This window comes from Lycium ferocissimum, chromosome 5 (genome assembly GCF_029784015.1).
Source record: "Lycium ferocissimum isolate CSIRO_LF1 chromosome 5, AGI_CSIRO_Lferr_CH_V1, whole genome shotgun sequence".
In the NCBI taxonomy this organism is placed as follows: Eukaryota; Viridiplantae; Streptophyta; class Magnoliopsida; order Solanales; family Solanaceae; genus Lycium; species Lycium ferocissimum.
Genome location: NC_081346.1, coordinates 28,058,054 through 28,075,815, shown reverse-complemented (window position 1 = coordinate 28,075,815; position 17,762 = coordinate 28,058,054). Strand labels below are relative to the sequence as shown.

The following is a 17,762-nucleotide window of genomic DNA, read 5'->3' as shown; positions in this document are numbered from 1 at the left end:
CAGTTTCGAACCGGACCGGTCCGATTTTGATTTTTTAACTGGTTAAATCGGAACCGGTGGCAGATTCTGATTTTTAAACCGGAAACCGGCCGGTTTATTAACCGGTTACCGGTTCGGTCCGGTTCAAACCGGATAACAGGCTTAATGTTTGGACATACAACAGGCTTAAACCATGCTTTTTGGATGATTTGGGTTCAAATCATGATTTCAAATCAGGTTTTAAACCATAACTAAAAATTAATGACCAAACGCTGGTTTGAAAATTGATGGCCAAACGCCTACTTAGTTTCAACACACTTTCCTGAACTTTGACTCGTTTATTTGGAGAAAGGCAGTTAGGTCCCAAGTGACAGAAATTTTGTGCAAAATTTGCTTTCCTACAGGCTACAGTTAGTACCTGAGGTTGAAACAATTTTTGGGTCCCAACTATGTGATCCAAGGGCCACCAGCTAGATATTTGTTATTTTCATTGTTTCAATTTATGTGATATTGTTTGATTTAAAAAAAAAAATTAAAATTTGTGATTTAAAACAAAATTTAAATATTAGTATGACTATAAATTATCTCATTAAGAGTAAAATGAGAATTACAAAGTTAAATTATTCCTAAATATCAAAAAGTATTCCCTTAGACCTTTTGCCTTTTTTATTTTGGTCTAAAATAACTGTTCTTTTATATAATCAAGAAGGTGGTAATTGTTTCTTCAAATTTATCTCGATTTAGATAAATGAATTCTTATGTAATCAAGAAATTATATTAAAGGTAGTATTATTTAATTAAGCGTAAGTTACTCAAAATACCTATTTTTTTTTAGAAATTGATATTTTCTTAAGGAGTTTGTTAAAGGTCAATAGGTCACTTATTATGGACCGGAGGGAGTAACATTTCCTAGGACAAACTAAAAATGAAAGTGTGTTACTCCCCCATCTAATTTTACTTGTTCATTATAATAATTGTTGATCTCCAGTTTGAAAAATCAAGAGAGAGCCAATTTTACCCTTATTATTAATGCTTTAATTATTTTCATTTCACTTTTCGATATTGGATGACTTATAGTACTCGCTCCGTCCGAAAATAAGTGTCACCTTAGCAAAAGAAATTGTCCGAAATAAGTACTAATCCCTCTGGTCCAAAATAATTGAGATTTTAGCCTCTAAAATTTGGTCCAAAATAATTGATGTTTTCGCAAACCAAGAAAGCATTTAGTTATCTTTCCCAAATTTGCCCTTGACACATTTTCATATATCCATAATAATTATGTCAATCTAAAAAGAATAGAAATTATTATTAAGGGTATCTTAGTCAAAACTCCTCTTAATTTTTAGGAATTAGTGAATTTCTTAATCCATGTGCCCAAGCTTAAAACCTCAATTATTTTGGGACCAGAGGGAGTACCTTAGAAATTCAAGACAAAAATTGGCAAATATTTCCAACTATGTCCTTAGCTTCAAAGAAGTAGCCCTCTTAAATATTGCTCAATTCTAAAAAAAATAATATAATAAATAGGGGTAATTTAATAAAATTCATATTGTATTTATTGATTTCTTAATTAACATGATTTTTGCTAAGGCGGCACTCATTTTCGGACGGAGAGAGTAATAATTAGAGTGATATATTAAAATCATCATTTTATTTATTATTTCGAGTATGCTAAATCAAATATGGACAAATAAACATGAACGGAGGGAGCAATATTAAAAAATTTACTCAAAACTCATTGTTTAGGCAAACTCAATAAACAGGTGTCTTTGAATAAACATCGAGCATTTAACCATGGCCACACAAGGACTATAACTATTAACTTTAACCCACTTCAGGCAGCTCTTCTTCATGAAAACAACCACCTTCTTTATTACCTGCACAAGAAGACACATCAAAGGCCCCATTCTTTCTGCAAAGTATTCAATATCTCACACACACACACACCGACGGACTCCAAGAAAAGATTACTCATATACCTACCTCTCTCTTCTACATTCCTAACTCTCCCTTCTCCTTTTCCTTTCATGGCTGGAATACTAGTGAAACGCTTGTTTTTCTTTGTATCAGTATGTCTTGCTGTCAATCTAGCCTTATGTACTAGTAACAACATCCCAAACACAAAGAAAACTTACATCATCCAAATGGATAAATGGTCAAAGCCAGATGTATTCATTGACCATACAAAATGGTACTCATCACTAGTAAAATCAGTACTAGCATCGACACCAGAAAAAGAAAGTACAAGGGACGAAGAAGAGAGGTTACTTTATACCTACCAGACTGCTTTTCATGGAGTTGCTGCTCAGCTCAGTGAACAAGAAGTGACAAAATTACAAGAACAACATGGGGTTTTAGCTGTTTTTCCTGAAACTAAGTATCAGTTGCATACCACTAGAAGTCCACTGTTTCTTGGCCTTGAACGTGAAGATAGCACAAAGTTATGGTCAACTAGATTATCAGACCATAATGTAATTGTGGGTGTGCTTGACACAGGAATATGGCCGGAAAGCCCAAGCTTTAACGATACTGGAATAACAGGTGTTCCAGCTCACTGGAAAGGTGCATGTGAAACGGGGCGTGGTTTTGAAAAACATCACTGCAGTAACAAAATTGTTGGTGCCAGAGTTTTTTACCGTGGGTATGAAGCAGCTTCTGGTAAAATAAACGAACGTGATGAGTTTAAATCAGCACGCGATCAAGACGGTCATGGAACTCATACAGCCGGAACTGTTGCTGGTTCTGTAGTTCGTGGTGCTAATCTTTTGGGCTATGCTTATGGTACTGCAAGAGGAATGGCACCTGGTGCTAGAGTTGCAGCTTACAAGGTGTGTTGGGTGGGTGGTTGTTTCAGCTCAGATATACTTTCTGCAGTTGATCAAGCTGTTGCTGATGGAGTAAATGTACTGTCCATCTCTTTAGGTGGTGGAGTTTCGTCTTATACTCGTGACAGTTTGTCAATTGCAGCTTTTGGGGCTATGGAGAAAGGGGTGTTTGTTTCATGTTCAGCCGGAAATGGTGGACCTGATCCAATTAGTCTTACAAATGTGTCACCATGGATCACTACAGTAGGAGCTAGTACTATGGACAGAGATTTTCCAGCAACTGTTAAGCTTGGAACTGGGAAAATTGTGACGGGAGCTTCACTTTATAAAGGTAGGAAGAATCTTTCAGCACAACAGCAGTATCCTTTAATTTATTTAGGAAATAATTCGAGTAGTCCTATGCCGGGTTCATTGTGCTTAGAGGGTACTTTAGATGATGCTGCTGTTGCTGGGAAAATTGTGATATGTGATAGGGGAATTAGTCCTCGAGTTCAAAAAGGGCAAGTGGTTAAAGAAGCTGGAGGAGTAGGAATGATTTTGACAAACACTGCAGCTAATGGGGGGGAGTTGGTTGCAGATAGTCACCTTCTTCCTGCAGTAGCTGTTGGTGAAATGGCAGGAAGAGCAATCAAGCATTACGCTTCGGCTCGAAATGCCACTGCCACTTTGAGATTTCTTGGGACTAAATTAGGTATCAGGCCTTCTCCAGTAGTTGCAGCATTTTCTTCTAGAGGACCTAATTTCCTCACTCTGGAGATTCTTAAGCCTGATATGGTGGCACCAGGAGTTAATATCCTTGCAGCTTGGACTGGTGCTTTAGGTCCATCTAGTTTGCCTATCGATCAACGAAGGACGAATTTCAACATATTGTCTGGAACTTCAATGTCATGTCCACATGTTAGTGGCATTGCTGCTTTGCTTAAGGCTAGGCATCCAGATTGGAGTCCAGCAGCAATTAAATCTGCGCTTATGACAACTGCTTATGTTCATGATAACACTTATAAGTCTCTTAAAGATGCCTCGTCCGCTACTCCTTCTACCCCATATGATCATGGTGCAGGACACATCAATCCACGGAAAGCTGTTGACCCTGGTCTGATTTATGACATAGGTGCACAGGATTACTTCGAGTTCCTGTGCACGCAAGAACTCAGCCCTTCACAGCTAATGGTTTTCGGGAAGTTCGCAAACAGAACTTGCCACCATTCGCTTGCCAATCCAGGCGACTTGAACTACCCAGCTATATCTGCAGTTTTTCCTGAAGACTCAAAAGCTTCAGTGCTGACACTTCACAGAACAGTCACCAATGTGGGCTCTCCCGTCTCAAGTTATCATGTTAGAGTCTCATCGTTCAAAGGGGCAGTTGTGAAGGTTGAGCCAGCACAATTGAATTTCACCAGCAAACATCAGAAACTGTCTTACAAGGTGATTTTCGAAACAAAATCTCGTCAAAAAGCACCTGAATTTGGATCACTGGTATGGAAAGATGGAACACATAAAGTAAGAAGCCCGATTGTGGTCACATGGCTAGCATCACTATAGTTCAGCTAGCCAAATTTCAACCAGCACTTTGTTCGCGGAGGGTAATAAAAAACATGTTGAGGCAAGTCAATATGCTTCAGCAGTGTTGTTTTTACTAGAATTTCTTTTGTTCATTTCTAGCTATATTGTCAAATTACTTGTAGAACTATCGATATGATGAATTTGGCAATACGAGTCCAGAAAAAGTTAGTTTCAATTGATTCAAGTTTTGTATTGTTGTTATCACGCTATACTGTTCAATCAGACAAATCTCTATTTCACCAAATAGTGCTGGAAATCTTATAGAAAATACTTGATTACGCGCTCTGTACGGAATTCTTAATAGCTTGAGGCATATCCAAGATTCAATAAGTTTGAAAGCTTGAGGCTTGTCCAAGACACCGTCCTTAAGGATATTTCACCCGATATAAATGTATCCTCCAGGATTCAATAAGCTCTTCTAGTACAAACTAGTAGCCAGAATCTAACGAAGATTTCACAAAGATAGAAAACCCAGCATAATAAAATATAGAATATAAGGAGGAATTTCTCTTAAGATGTGTTTCTTGTAAAGAAAGGACATGAGTATATATAGACCATGGCTGAAGAAGGTTCAATTTCTTTTGTGATGAAGATATGAAGTACCCTTAGAATGTTAAAAATCTGATCAAATGCCAATAACGGTCCTTTGTAGTAATGCAGAAATAATAGCAATTAAAGAGTCTTTCAACGGATAGTCAAATGAGGAAAGACTCATTTAGGAGAAATCAAATACTTCAATGTCATTAATTTAGTAACTGACAATAATATCACATAATGGGAACTTATTCAAGACTATTCGATGGTCAGTCAGTTTGGCTAGAACACGTTAGGAAATAACAATATTCTTTTGAGATATAAAATCATTTTTTTTTCAACAAATGGGAGGCCATCAGGACACAAAATGCACCTGGTATGATCCCCTCGTTATGTCGTCAATATTATGCATGATCTTGGTCCAAAATCTAGGCACTAGAACCTGTCTCACACAAAAGACTTCTAGAAGCCTAGTTCAGAGTATAAACCTCTACAAAGCTTCTTAACTCCTCTATCTGGCCAGATCAACCATTGAATAAATGGGACAACTCAGGTGTCCATTAACTGATCAAAATTTCAATAAATAAACTTGAAACTTTAATTCATCAATTGTGACTCCAGTACGTGGTAGTTGCACAAATTTAATACTAGTTTAATATTTCTTTGTTTGAATGGCATGAAAGCTTCACTATTCACAGAGCATTAAACAAATTTGTTGGAGTTATTCATCATTCCAAAGTGCCTGAGATATTTTGCTTAAACAAATGCTTGTATATTTCAAGAAAAGTAGGCAATTGAAGGAACACAAATGACAGGTGTTGTTACTAGTTAAAGCTGTTACACCTCGTATTTTCAGAGGAACGCTCGCCAAGCCTAAGTATAGGCACGTGGAATTTTGATCAAGAAGGGTAACCTTCAGATTTAAGGAATGACGCAAGTATTAAGCATATTTATGGACAAAGTTATATATGAGGCTGTATGCACCTATATTATGGTTATGAGGGTTTAAGATCATGTATGAGAAGTATCCGAGGGATTGGAGGTCGAACGGGTGAAGAATGAAAATTCGGACGAACTGGGCAGAATTGCCCTACGCGTTCGCGATGGCCATGAATAATCTAGACCATCGCGTTCGCGAAGGTCACTGATTAAGTCGGTGGAAACCGACTTTGTCACCCTATATAAAGGGCAAAGCCCTTCATTTCCCACTAAAATTATTTCCCAAAACTCAGAAATCATATGGGGGAGTGAGGATATCCTAAAATTGAGGGTTTTGAGAGATTTTCTAGTGGCGGAGTGTTAATCGAGGCTCGAATAACGCATGGTTATGGTTCTAGTACTGTTTTGCGGTGGATATTGAAGATATTGCTGTTTTAACAAGAATAAGATATGAATCCCTCCTTATTAATATTACTCTTGGTTTATTTACGAAGCTAGAGTGATTAAATGATCGTATGATAAAGTTGCTGGTTGAGAAATTGGATAAACATCGTGTGGGATGTTTTATGGAATATTTTGATATTGATGATGATGTTATTGATGTTGTTGTTGTTAGTTGCTGAATTACGATTTTGGGCTAGGCATATAAATAGAGGAGATGCTGCCGAAATTTCGGCAGATTTTAGAAAGATTTATTTAAAGGCTTAAGATAAGCAGTTGATAACGAGCCTGACAATAGTATGAATTCCCTTGATTGTAGATTTGCGAGTTCGAGAAGTAGAAGTTGGGTGAATAGATAAGCTTCAAGGTATATTAAGGCTCGTCCCTTTCTTTCAAAGGCATGATTCCTATGTTACGATTCCATAAATGTTTCCATAACCTACTTGTTTTCAAAAGCTTGAAGTTCATGATTCTTAAAGCTTCTCATGATGTTAAAGATGAGAATGATTCTATGATGATTACAATGAAAATGATGATTCTATGTTCAAAGGTTCCAAGTTTATGATTTCGATGTTATTATGAGAATGTTGAGTTATTTCATGATTTTCTCAATTTTATTCATAGTTGTTGATCTCACCTTATAACAATTGTTCCTTCAAGGTGAGATAGAGCGATGATGATTATTCCATAATATAATCGGAGGTTACCGACCTTACGTCACTCCGATAAAGTTGTAGCCTTCATATGAGCTTTCATGCATGCTATTTACATTATGTATATGTACATATGATATTTATGGATCGGGCCGTACGTTCCTCGGCACTAACATATGATATTTATGGATCTGGCCGTACGTTCCTCGGCACTAAAATATGACATTTATGGATCGGGCCGTTCGTTCCGCGGCAAAATGATATACTTTTGGTTCGGGCTGTACGTTCCATAGCACTAACATTTATGGATCGGGTTGCACGTTCCGCAACACTAATGCTTATATTATATGTATATGTATATATATGTGCTTGCGTACATATGATTTTAAGATGACAGGCTATCCTTCCTATTCCATGTTACCTTTCATATCTATATGGCGGGATTGTGTCCCGTCTATATGATGTTACATACTCTTCTTAGAGGCTCGTAGACAGTTGTGTATAGTTAGATGTCTTGTAGCCTTGTCGGCTCACATTTAGTATATTATTTTGTTAGCCTCGTCAACTTGTGTATATGGATATGGGCATTGTTGTTGATAATGATATAAATGTGTCGTTGCCCGATGTGATTAGTATTGTTGATGTATTGGAATCATGAGTGGGCCATGTGGCTCACCTAGATGTGAAGTTGATGGTACGATAAGAGGTGCCCGGGTGGATAGCATCGGGTGCCCGTTATGGCCCTCTGGTTGGGTCGTGACATGATTTGGCTTCATTAGATAATAGCTTGGTTTTGTTTCTAGCCAAGCAAAGGAGATGTTGGACCAACTTTGAAGTGTCCTGGAAACATAATCTGTTACATTGAGAGCGGACAATTTATTGCAGAAATTAAAAGCTAAGATATGTCATATAATGTTTTTGGCATTTTCACTAATTTTCGTTCATGTGGCTCCGCATACTCCATCCATTGTCTGCTAAAACTAATAATTGGCTCCCCCTTCTTTCTTCATTCCTTTTGTTGAAGGGGAGAGATCATAAGTTTTATTCAAGAGTTTAGAAGTTTGTAGTTCTTAAATTTGAAAGAAGGGAATGTAAAGCTTTTTTGAAAATGATATAAAAGCTTTTCATATAATGACTGCTCTTCGTAAGGTAGGTCAAAGGTAAGCTCTCAAAGCTCATTATTTGAGTGGATTGTTCACCTTGAAAACCATGCTCTGCTACACAGTCTAAATTTTGCTTTTAACTACAACCTAATGCCTCTAGAGATAAATGTAGCCGCCGCAGAGGTACTCACTTTACCCAAAAATATAATGCTCTTTAATCACCCATTTTTTATGACTGCATGTTACTAATCAGGCAGTTGGGTGATCTACCACTACATCATATCCCTGGGTTGGTCTTTCTAATCAATCAGAACATGAACCGGTGTGAAGATCTTGAATACAAGAGTGGGTTTGGCTTCATGGAAAAGAGCCTCTTCATTGCAAGCGGAACCCACGACCACTTTTTGAGAACCACCAGAAGACATTCTGGATATTTTGACAAATAACCAATAGGGAACAACAACTCTCTCTATGGTCTCTAGCGCTCCACGGCAGGAACAACAACACGCTTCCCGATAGCATATGTTGCCACTTTTTTAGCCACTTTAGTAGAAGATAAGCATCCTTTGCATGATCAACAATTTTGTGATGAGGATTCTCCATCATCAGTAGCTTTAAATACTTATACTACCGTGATGTCTCACTCACACCATGCTTCCCGTAGACTTTTTATTAAGTAATGAAATTTCTTCTCATGAGTCATGACAAAAGAAAAAAGAAAAGGAAGACCATTCGTAGAAAATTGAAGCTCCTGTAGAAGATTAGATTTCAAATGTGTGTCGGAGAATTGACGTGTTGGGAGCTCTTTAAGCATTTGCATTTTTGTATTCATAACGTTCTTGCATCTACAAAGTCAAAGCTCACATGCAATTATTTTCTAAAGGTAATACTATATAACCTTGATTTAGTATGATGCAATTTTATATTCAAACAATATTTTTTCATGTAAATTAAACTAGCACACAAAAGGTGGATGGATAAGAATGCGCCGCAACTTAAATTATTGGGCCCGTGCGCATCCCTTCTAGTAAATAACTAAAAGACAGTAAGTGTTAGTATTAGTATGACTCATTACTTAGTGATGCCTAAAGACTAAAATACCTTTAATTTTTCTTAAATGACTTCTAAGCAAGCATGTTGAAACCAGCTTTTATATAATAATAAAATTTAAAATACTGAGCCAAATTTCTATATTCTATAGTATAGAAAAGAGATTTTCAACATGTGTGCTTCTTGCCATTGCTAGAAAAGGCTAAGGGCAATATTGGACTTCTGTTAAAAAATAGTATCAAACGACTTGTCCTATGGTCTTTAAATATTTGGCAGATCAGCTTAATTAGTTATTTGGACCGTACATACCTCCAGAAAAAGTCCACCCTTTCTATTTAAATTACAAATTATGTCCCAAATTGAAATGCCATGGAATATGGTTGGGCCCATATAACTTTTCACATTGACACGTACTAACGGGCAATTCGCAGGAATGACCTTATTTTGGGGTGATCTTTAATTTTTGTCCCTCAAATTGGTGGTCTTCAATTTTTATCCTTCGCCTAATACCATGAGATTTGGAGTTCGAATCCCGACTCAGTCAAAAAAAAAAAAAATTGCAAGGCAAAGTTTTATAGCAAACTTAGGCCTATTAGGTAAAGTTAATTTGCGCCGGCATAATTTTGCTCGTGGAGCGCAGTTTCGCATGCAAAACTCTGTCTTGCGAATCCAAGTTCTACCTGGCGAATTTTTTTTAAATTCTTTACTAAGAGGGGGTTCGAACCCGGAACCTATAAGTTTTAGGCGAAGGGAAAAAATTAAAGACCAACCATTTAAGGGACAAAAGTTAAAGACCAGCGCATTTGAAGGGCACTCCGCACAAAAGAATGCGTATTAACAGGTCATACTATTTTAATTTAGTTTCCTCCATATGTTTCCCATTTGAATTTGGTGAAGGGTAAATAATTTTTCATTTGAATCTGGTGAATGGTAAATACTTACTATCTATATTCAGGTTTATAAAGTGGTATCATAGCAGTTCGTTCTAGGGGTTGTCTGCAAAGTCGTGTCAGGTAGAGTCTTGTTCATGGGTGTGTTGTCGACCACACTTATGAATAGGAGGCTGCATGGCATCTAGGATGGTTTCCTTTCATTCAGATCATAGATTGTGCTATAGAGCTGTGTTATAGGCCTTGAATCCTTTCGGCTAACTTTAAGATTTAAATTTTGATTAAGTGATTGTAAAGTGCAGCTATGATTGCGAAATTGGAATTGCTCGTAAGAAAGGTAAGTTCTCTGATGATTAATTATTGCTATTTGAGGTAAGTGCTGCAGGTTAAGGATTGTAGTAAGAAAGGTATGCTTCTTATCGAATTGAGAATGCCATTGTGAAGTGCATTTGTACAGGTATGTATAAGGTGTTGTAATATGATTGTGGCCCTGTGAGGCATGTTGATATATTTTGATTGTTGCTATGAGGCTTGTTGGTTAGCGTATGCAGTGGGTAGTACAAATTACGAGAGGAGGTTACCTCGCTAAAATTTTGTTAAAATTGATTGTGATCGGTATATATATGTGTCTATGATCGGTAAGATACACAAGTGTAAAGGCGAAGAATGAAAGGTTAATAATAGTTGTAAATCGACCGAAAGGAGGGTTATAAGATGGGTTCGAAATGAGTTTGAGAGTTAGGTTGAAATTACTCGAGGATATAGAAGTGAGTCGAGGGTTAAGTTAAGTTCTCTCGGGAATTAGAAGTAAGGTTGATGAACTAAGATTAATGTAATTCGAATAATGTGAAAAGATTATGAGAAGAGACTTACGAGGGGAAGCAATGATAAGCAAGGAATCATTCGAGAGGTGAGTTAGTATAAAAAAGAGTAAGCTTAAACGAGTAAAGAATGAAACAAGGAAGAGAAAGAAACATGATTATATGTGTTTGAGGAAAGGGAGTAATGTGTCCCTCATAGAAATCAATTTAACTGAAAGCATCAATGACGTTAAGGGAAGTTGAAGCTTATAGAGGAAAGATAAGTATCGAAAATGACCTTAGGAATTGTGAAGGGTTGAGTGATATTAGTAAGTGTTGGAATTGGATACGAGTATTAGTCTTCATCTAACATTCGAGGACGAATGTTTCTAAGAGGGGAAGGATGTTACACCCCAGAAAATTTCGCATTACTAAAGCTGCAGACTGCTTAATGTGAACTCAAAGAGGAGAAAATATTATAAGTATAAAGGATGAAATTCTATTGTATTAGCATGAGGATAGAATGAGTATGATATTTGGAATTCATACAATATGATTGGAATGATACGTTAAAAGATATATAGCCCTCGTAACCATAAGCTGAGGTGGGGCCATATATTGGGGTTTTTATAAAGGACCCATGACAAGTTATATGGACAATATAGGTGAAGTTAAACACAACTCAAGAAGGACCCTTGAGCCAAATCCAAGTGTAAGCCTTCCAAAAAGATGTTTTTAAGTTACGTTTTCGGGTGATCTGACTTCGGGAGGCCATAACCCCATCATTATTTGGGAATTTGGGAAAACTCCAAAAATTAAAGTTGTAGATAATTGAAATACCTTTCCAACAATAGGTTTTGGGCCTTCACACTACATAGGAATGAAAATTTATAGATAATTTAAGGCAGAAAAGTCAAACTGGGCAGTGGGTTAGGCCCAACCTGACTCAAGGTCGGTGGGAACCGACCCAAGACCCATATATAAGGGCTAAAATCATACAAATTTGTTCATTTACACATCAAGCAGTCCACAACCTTTTAGAGAGAGAGAGAGAGAGAGAGAGAGAGAGAGAGAGAGAGAGAGAGAGAGTTAGAGAGAGGAAGTGGAGAATAAAGCAAGTTCGAGGTCCCGAATCCCGAGGCTCGTGAAGGGTAAAGTATAGAACGAGTTGTTGCCGTCGTTTTAAGCCAAAATGTGGAATTGTAAGTTGTTGATTTCGTGGTTGTTGACCGTTAAAGGTATGTTTCAGTTGTTTATCACGTTATTAACTTGATTCTCGATTGATCTGACGTATTAAAGTGCTGAAAACATTGTTATAATTACCGTATAAATTGTATTAAGGCGTTGGGGTTTAGGAGTTGTTTTGGATGGAATATTATGATGGATTTAGATATATTATTGATGGAATATCATTGGGTTTGTTGTTGCTGATGTTATTATTGGTATATTAGCTGAATTTGGAATTGTTGGGTTGGTAGGATTGTAGAGAAGATCTTTGTCCAAATCCCTTAGGCGAAAGAATAAATGATTAGTAAGAATAATCTTGTTGGCCTAGTCTTAATCCCTATATTATTGATTGTGTTCTAGTTAACTAAGCTCGGGAGGGGACTCGAAGATTAGCTTGAGGCGTAAATAAGGTACGTAAGGCAAACCTTTCTTCCTTTGGCATGATTCTTGTTGTTATTCATTATATATGTACTCCATATGATTCCTTTCTTAGACAAGTAAGGTCTATATGTTTCTTGTGATGACTTATTGATATTGTACCCCTATTATGTTCCGAAGGGAACACCCATAAGGCGCCAAGTTGAGTTGTGTATATGGTTTTACTAATGATTTTGAGGAAATGAGTTTTATACTAATGGAAACATAAAGTTTGATTTTCAAAACTACTCCGAAGGGGGCGCGAGATTTTACTACTTCATTTTATTTACGATTTCTATTTACATTCCATAGTATCATCCCTTTTTATTGATATAACCATTTATTCTTTGGGTAGGGCAATAAGATGAAATTGAGTAGAATATAATTAGTAAGAATTTCATAACAATTCTACCCTCAAACTTGGAAGTATGTCCTCCTAAGTCTAGTGAGATACAAATTTGATAACTTCTTATGAAAGACTAAGGCTAATAACTGATTGTAATGAATTGATTAGTGACTTATGATATGAATTGAAATTGATATTTATGAATTGAGTTTGTGTTGATATGATGGTGATATTAAGCGAAAGCCAAGAGGCCGTCATTATTATGCGGAAGCCGGCGATCCGGCGGACTATTGTGTTACTAGCCGAAAGCGGTTGTCCGAAGGACCATTTTGTTAACATGTCGAAGCGGGCATGTGTGTGTTGGATTGCATTATTTACTTAAAGATTATTTTGATACTTCGTGTGCACATTTATGTTTCGTCCAGCGAAGGCTGCAGGTATTGTGTTAGATTGTGATTTCTTCTCTCCTAAGTCAAATTATGATTATGATTTGTTACCACCTTACATACTCAGTACATTGTCCGTACTGACGTCCTTTTGCTTGGGGACGCTGCGTTTATGCCATGCCCCCAGACATTGTTGGAGGTTAAGTGTATAGCACGGATGCTTAGACGTCAGTTTAGGATTGGCAAGTTCCACCTCATTACGGAGAAATTTGTCTTGAGTCATGTAAAGATATGTACGATTATGGGTATGTCGGGGCCGTCCCGACTCATAATGTTCAGTTTACTTCTTAGAAACTTGTGACGTTGTCGTGGTATGTTTGTCGAGATGTCGACAAAGTGATGTCAATTGAGTCATTTGTGGATTTTAAAAGAGTATGCATTTTAGATGATTTCAATTGGTTTAAAGTACTTATTTGATTGAAAGTTTTCATAATCGTTATAAAGATAATGATTTCTATTTGGAAAAGTTTTATGTTCTTAAAAGTTTTTGAAATGACAGGATTTGATAGAGCGAATGTCTAAGGGTTCGCATGACTCTGATGAGAGTCGGGTGCCCGTCATGCCCTACCACTATTAGGGTTCAAATTGTGTAAATTTAATATAGTTAAGTAATTTAGTGAGGTTATAATTAATGTTAATTAATCATGATTAAATACTAAAAGTAAATAAATGTCACATATTCCTTTTTTTCCTTTGTAGTTGTCCCTTATATTAATTTTTTTTACTTGTTTATTTTAGAAAATCAAGAGAGAGTTATTAGTTTCTTCTAATATTAAATGTAATCATTAAGTAACAAGTCAAACTTAGATTTTCAAAGTATAAATAATAAATTTCATTTAGACAACAAATCTCAAATAAATATTTATTTAAGGGGAGTTTCAAGTCAATATGCATCAAATAAAAAGAAATTGAAGAGTTATTTATTAATGCGATGTAAACATTCAAATAAAATTTTATTTTTGTGAGGGATAATCATAATTCACTATTAAATAACGTGTAATAATTCGCTATTCTTTTATATGCAAAACAAACCATCCAATATTTGATTAAATCTACTACTACTATTCTATGAGTTATTGATTACTGTTTACTACATATCATATATATATAGACACACACACCAAAGTTTAACATTGGATTTCAAAAACTTATCAAAGTTTATATTCTAAATAAAATTTATTAACATTAAGAAGATAAGAAATAACGATATGTTTTTCTTTAAAAAAAAAAAACTTTAAAAAAAAGTTCTTTTACTCAACTTTCAATACTTTTGTTGGATCAATAAGAAGTTTCTCTTATAAAAAAAATATTGAATTACTTTTTATATTTAAGATGACGTTATGAAAAAGAGCAAACGCACAAAAATAAATATATACTCCTTCTTTCATTCAAATTATGTGGTGTAATTTGACTAAAATATACGTCTTCCATTTAAATTTATGTGGTGTAGTAAACATTGACATACATTTTCACTCTTTCATATATTAGGGGATTTTACTGGAAAAAAAAGTACTGCATTAACATATTATGGTCCATAACACTAGGTTTCAATGTACAAGATCTTAATGAAATAAGGTCTTTGCAGTTAAATTATTTTTAAATATATAATGATTTTTTTAATTGAAAAATAATATCAAATGGAAAAGATAATAAATTCAACTTTTTCAATGAGGGCTCGGGGCCTTACTCTTGGGAGAGAATCAACAGTAAAGTTAAAAAGCATCTTCGCCCAGTGCTATATTACTATGCTTCTAGATAATCCAGAGTTTATAATTTAATTAGAACATCAATAAATTGTGCATATTTCTTCCTGATAATTGTTGTTTTGCCAAAAATATATTAATAATTTCAATTTTCATAATATTGGGCCCGTGCTGGCACGGGCATCGCCCCCTAGTTTGATTACAAAAGTGATCTTAAAGAGGTTGCCTCTAATCCCTTACCTCAACAATTACTTAGTTTGTTGCTAATTGTTTCAAGCTCACTCTCTAAGAACTCAAAGGATAACGCTCGTTATAATCTCGAGGAACTTACTTCTAAACTCCTTACCCAACAATCCTAGATTGTTGCTGACTCTAGCTAACAGTAATTAATGTTTATCCATAATAACAACCTCAAATGTGCTTCTCAAAATCCTGATATATTAACTAAAACTGGACTTGAAACTTAATCAGTATGACTCAATGAAGAAACGCTCGTCCAACCTGTTCCTTGTGTACGACCAACACCTTCATCTCTTTTTAATAACACTAGTCTTGGGATGTCCGTGTTGAGCCTGAGCCCAAGATCAAGGCATAAAATTACAGAATAGTTTAAATTAGAAAAGAGATAATTTGATACATGGTAAACAAATATATTTGGATGTATTTAAAGTGTTAAAAAAAAAAAGAAAAAAAAAGAGACTGACTATAAGAGTAGTCGCGACCATTTAGTTTTACTTTTCTTCACAATGGTTCAGAAAAAAATTCTACTCTCTCCATTCCTATTTAAGTGTCTTGTTTTGAATGTGAATGAGGTTTAAAAAATAAAATAAAACTTTTAAATTTTGTGATCTTAAACTTGACATGTAGAATTTTGGAATTGAAAAACTTATTAAATATAGAAAGATGCATTCTTTTTGGGACAGACCATAAAAAAAAAAAAAAAAAAACTTAAATTAGGACAAAGGGTATATTATTTCAGCTAAGATTTCGATAGATAGAATGATCCTTTTACTTCTTTATCGCGGATTCTTGCTTTATTTTCTAAAAAAGATCCCATATCACCATAAAAGTCGATGTTTAGCTAAACTAAAAATGGTTTAAGAGTTAGAAAAGATAAATAACAAAATTAAACTTCAAAAGATACAAAATTGTTAAAAAGTTAAAAGTTATTAAAAATAAATGCAAAGATGGGATTAAGGAGCTGCACACTTAGTTGGCAGAGTTACATCCCTTTCTCTTTTACTCTCCTCCACACACCTAACTTAATTAAGCAAATTGAATAAAATGTAAAGTTCTTTTTATTTTATTTTTAGAGATCTTAATATAATAATTCTTGAAAAGTTTTGATACCGTAATATACTTCAGTGCAAAATCTTAAAAAAAAAATTGCTAGGAGGACTTGCGGTTTACATATGTGTGATTAGTAACAACCATGTTTTATGAACTATTTGGTTCAAGAAAAAAGCATCAAACTATACATTCTACATTTATTTTTTTGTTGAGGAATTAGTGAACCTACTTATAAGTAAGACAAAATTTAAAATTTAAGAAATGGACACTTTTTATTGATGTTAGTGTTAATTGTTACGGTTCGCATTTCGCGGGCGGGATTAGCGCTCGGAAAGTTACTTCGAACTTATTGGTGCTCTTTCGGACTTTGTTTTAAAAGAGTGCCACCTAATTTTTAGGAAATTAGGAAAACCAGTTTTGAAGGGTTTATTCATATACTGTGAAAAATCCTTCGTAATCCAAAGTTCTAGGTAAGAGTTTTGGTGATCCCCTAGGGAAGGTGTTAGGTACCCTAGTATTAAGGATCCGTACTATACGGTTGACCTTCGAATTCCAATGTATGAGTATGTGCATGAGCTGTTCATTTAGTGTTTTATTCCCGCATTATAAAGTCTGTCATTTTACATATCATTTTTTGAAACATATCCCCTTTACATATAGAGTATTTCGATTCGAATTTATAATATCCGGATATAACTAATTCCTTTTATATATAAGGATAGTAGTGGTTTTGCAAGTTCGGATTTATAATATATCATGTTTGGGACGAATTCGAGCAAGAATGAGAGTGAGCATTAATTGTTTCACACTTAAGGACCCACCAGCACTGTGCAATCTCTGTAAAATCTGGGATTTTACCATTTTTGGACTAGGAGAGAAAGGGGGGGGGGGAGGGAGGGAGTGGGGGTCGGCGGCTCTAGGGTTTAGCTAAAAGGGAAGAGAGAGGGGAGATGAGGCGCGTAGGGTTTGTTTAGTATGAAAATGTTTAACTGATGAGGTATTACCCCTTATGAGAGGGAGGTTGGGCCGGGTCTTGTCCGTTCTAGGCTGGACCAGGTCCAAATTTAAAATAAGAGGGGAGGGGCCCATATATGTATATCATATGTATATACTTACGTATATCAAGTGTATATACGCTTATGAGGGGCAAAATGGGTAGACTAAATAGATAAGAAAATGTTAAACATCGATTATTGATCATATTATAAGAGTTAGGACATGATTAGTATTTTAAGTTAATTTTAAAACATGACTAATCACGTAGACAACCTTAGTTTGCAAATATAGCCTCAATTGATTTTAGATCTAAATGAATGTTGCAATCACAACCCTTTATTAACTAGTTGCAATTATGTCCTTAGTTAGCCTTGACCTAATAAGTTATTTCAATTATGGACCTATTTATCCTAATTAGCCAATTAAAACTAAATTTGCACTAATGGCTTCAATTGATTTGCCATGAATTGATCATTTCAATCAAAGCCACTAGGAAGCTAAATTTGCAAAATGGCCCCAATTGCCTCAACCATGAATTGATTGGTTCAATCAGGGCAATA

The 17,762-nt window shown here is 35.4% G+C and overlaps 1 protein-coding gene across 1 annotated transcript; it reads left to right on the top strand.

Moving 5' to 3' along the window:
• The first annotated feature begins 1,838 nt into the window (after positions 1 to 1,838).
• On the top strand, positions 1,839 to 4,542 carry LOC132056635 (subtilisin-like protease SBT1.3). Its single transcript, XM_059448918.1, has one exon. It carries the CDS (start codon positions 2,007 to 2,009, stop codon positions 4,344 to 4,346), a length of 2,340 nt encoding a protein of 779 aa, XP_059304901.1. The 5' UTR covers positions 1,839 to 2,006; the 3' UTR covers positions 4,347 to 4,542.
• Positions 4,543 to 17,762: the final 13,220 nt, after the last annotated feature.

Coding starts and splice junctions, on each gene's coding strand:
- LOC132056635 (XM_059448918.1), top strand. CDS start 2,007: ATGGCTGGAATACTAGTGAAACGCTTGTTTTTCTTTGTATCAGTATGT.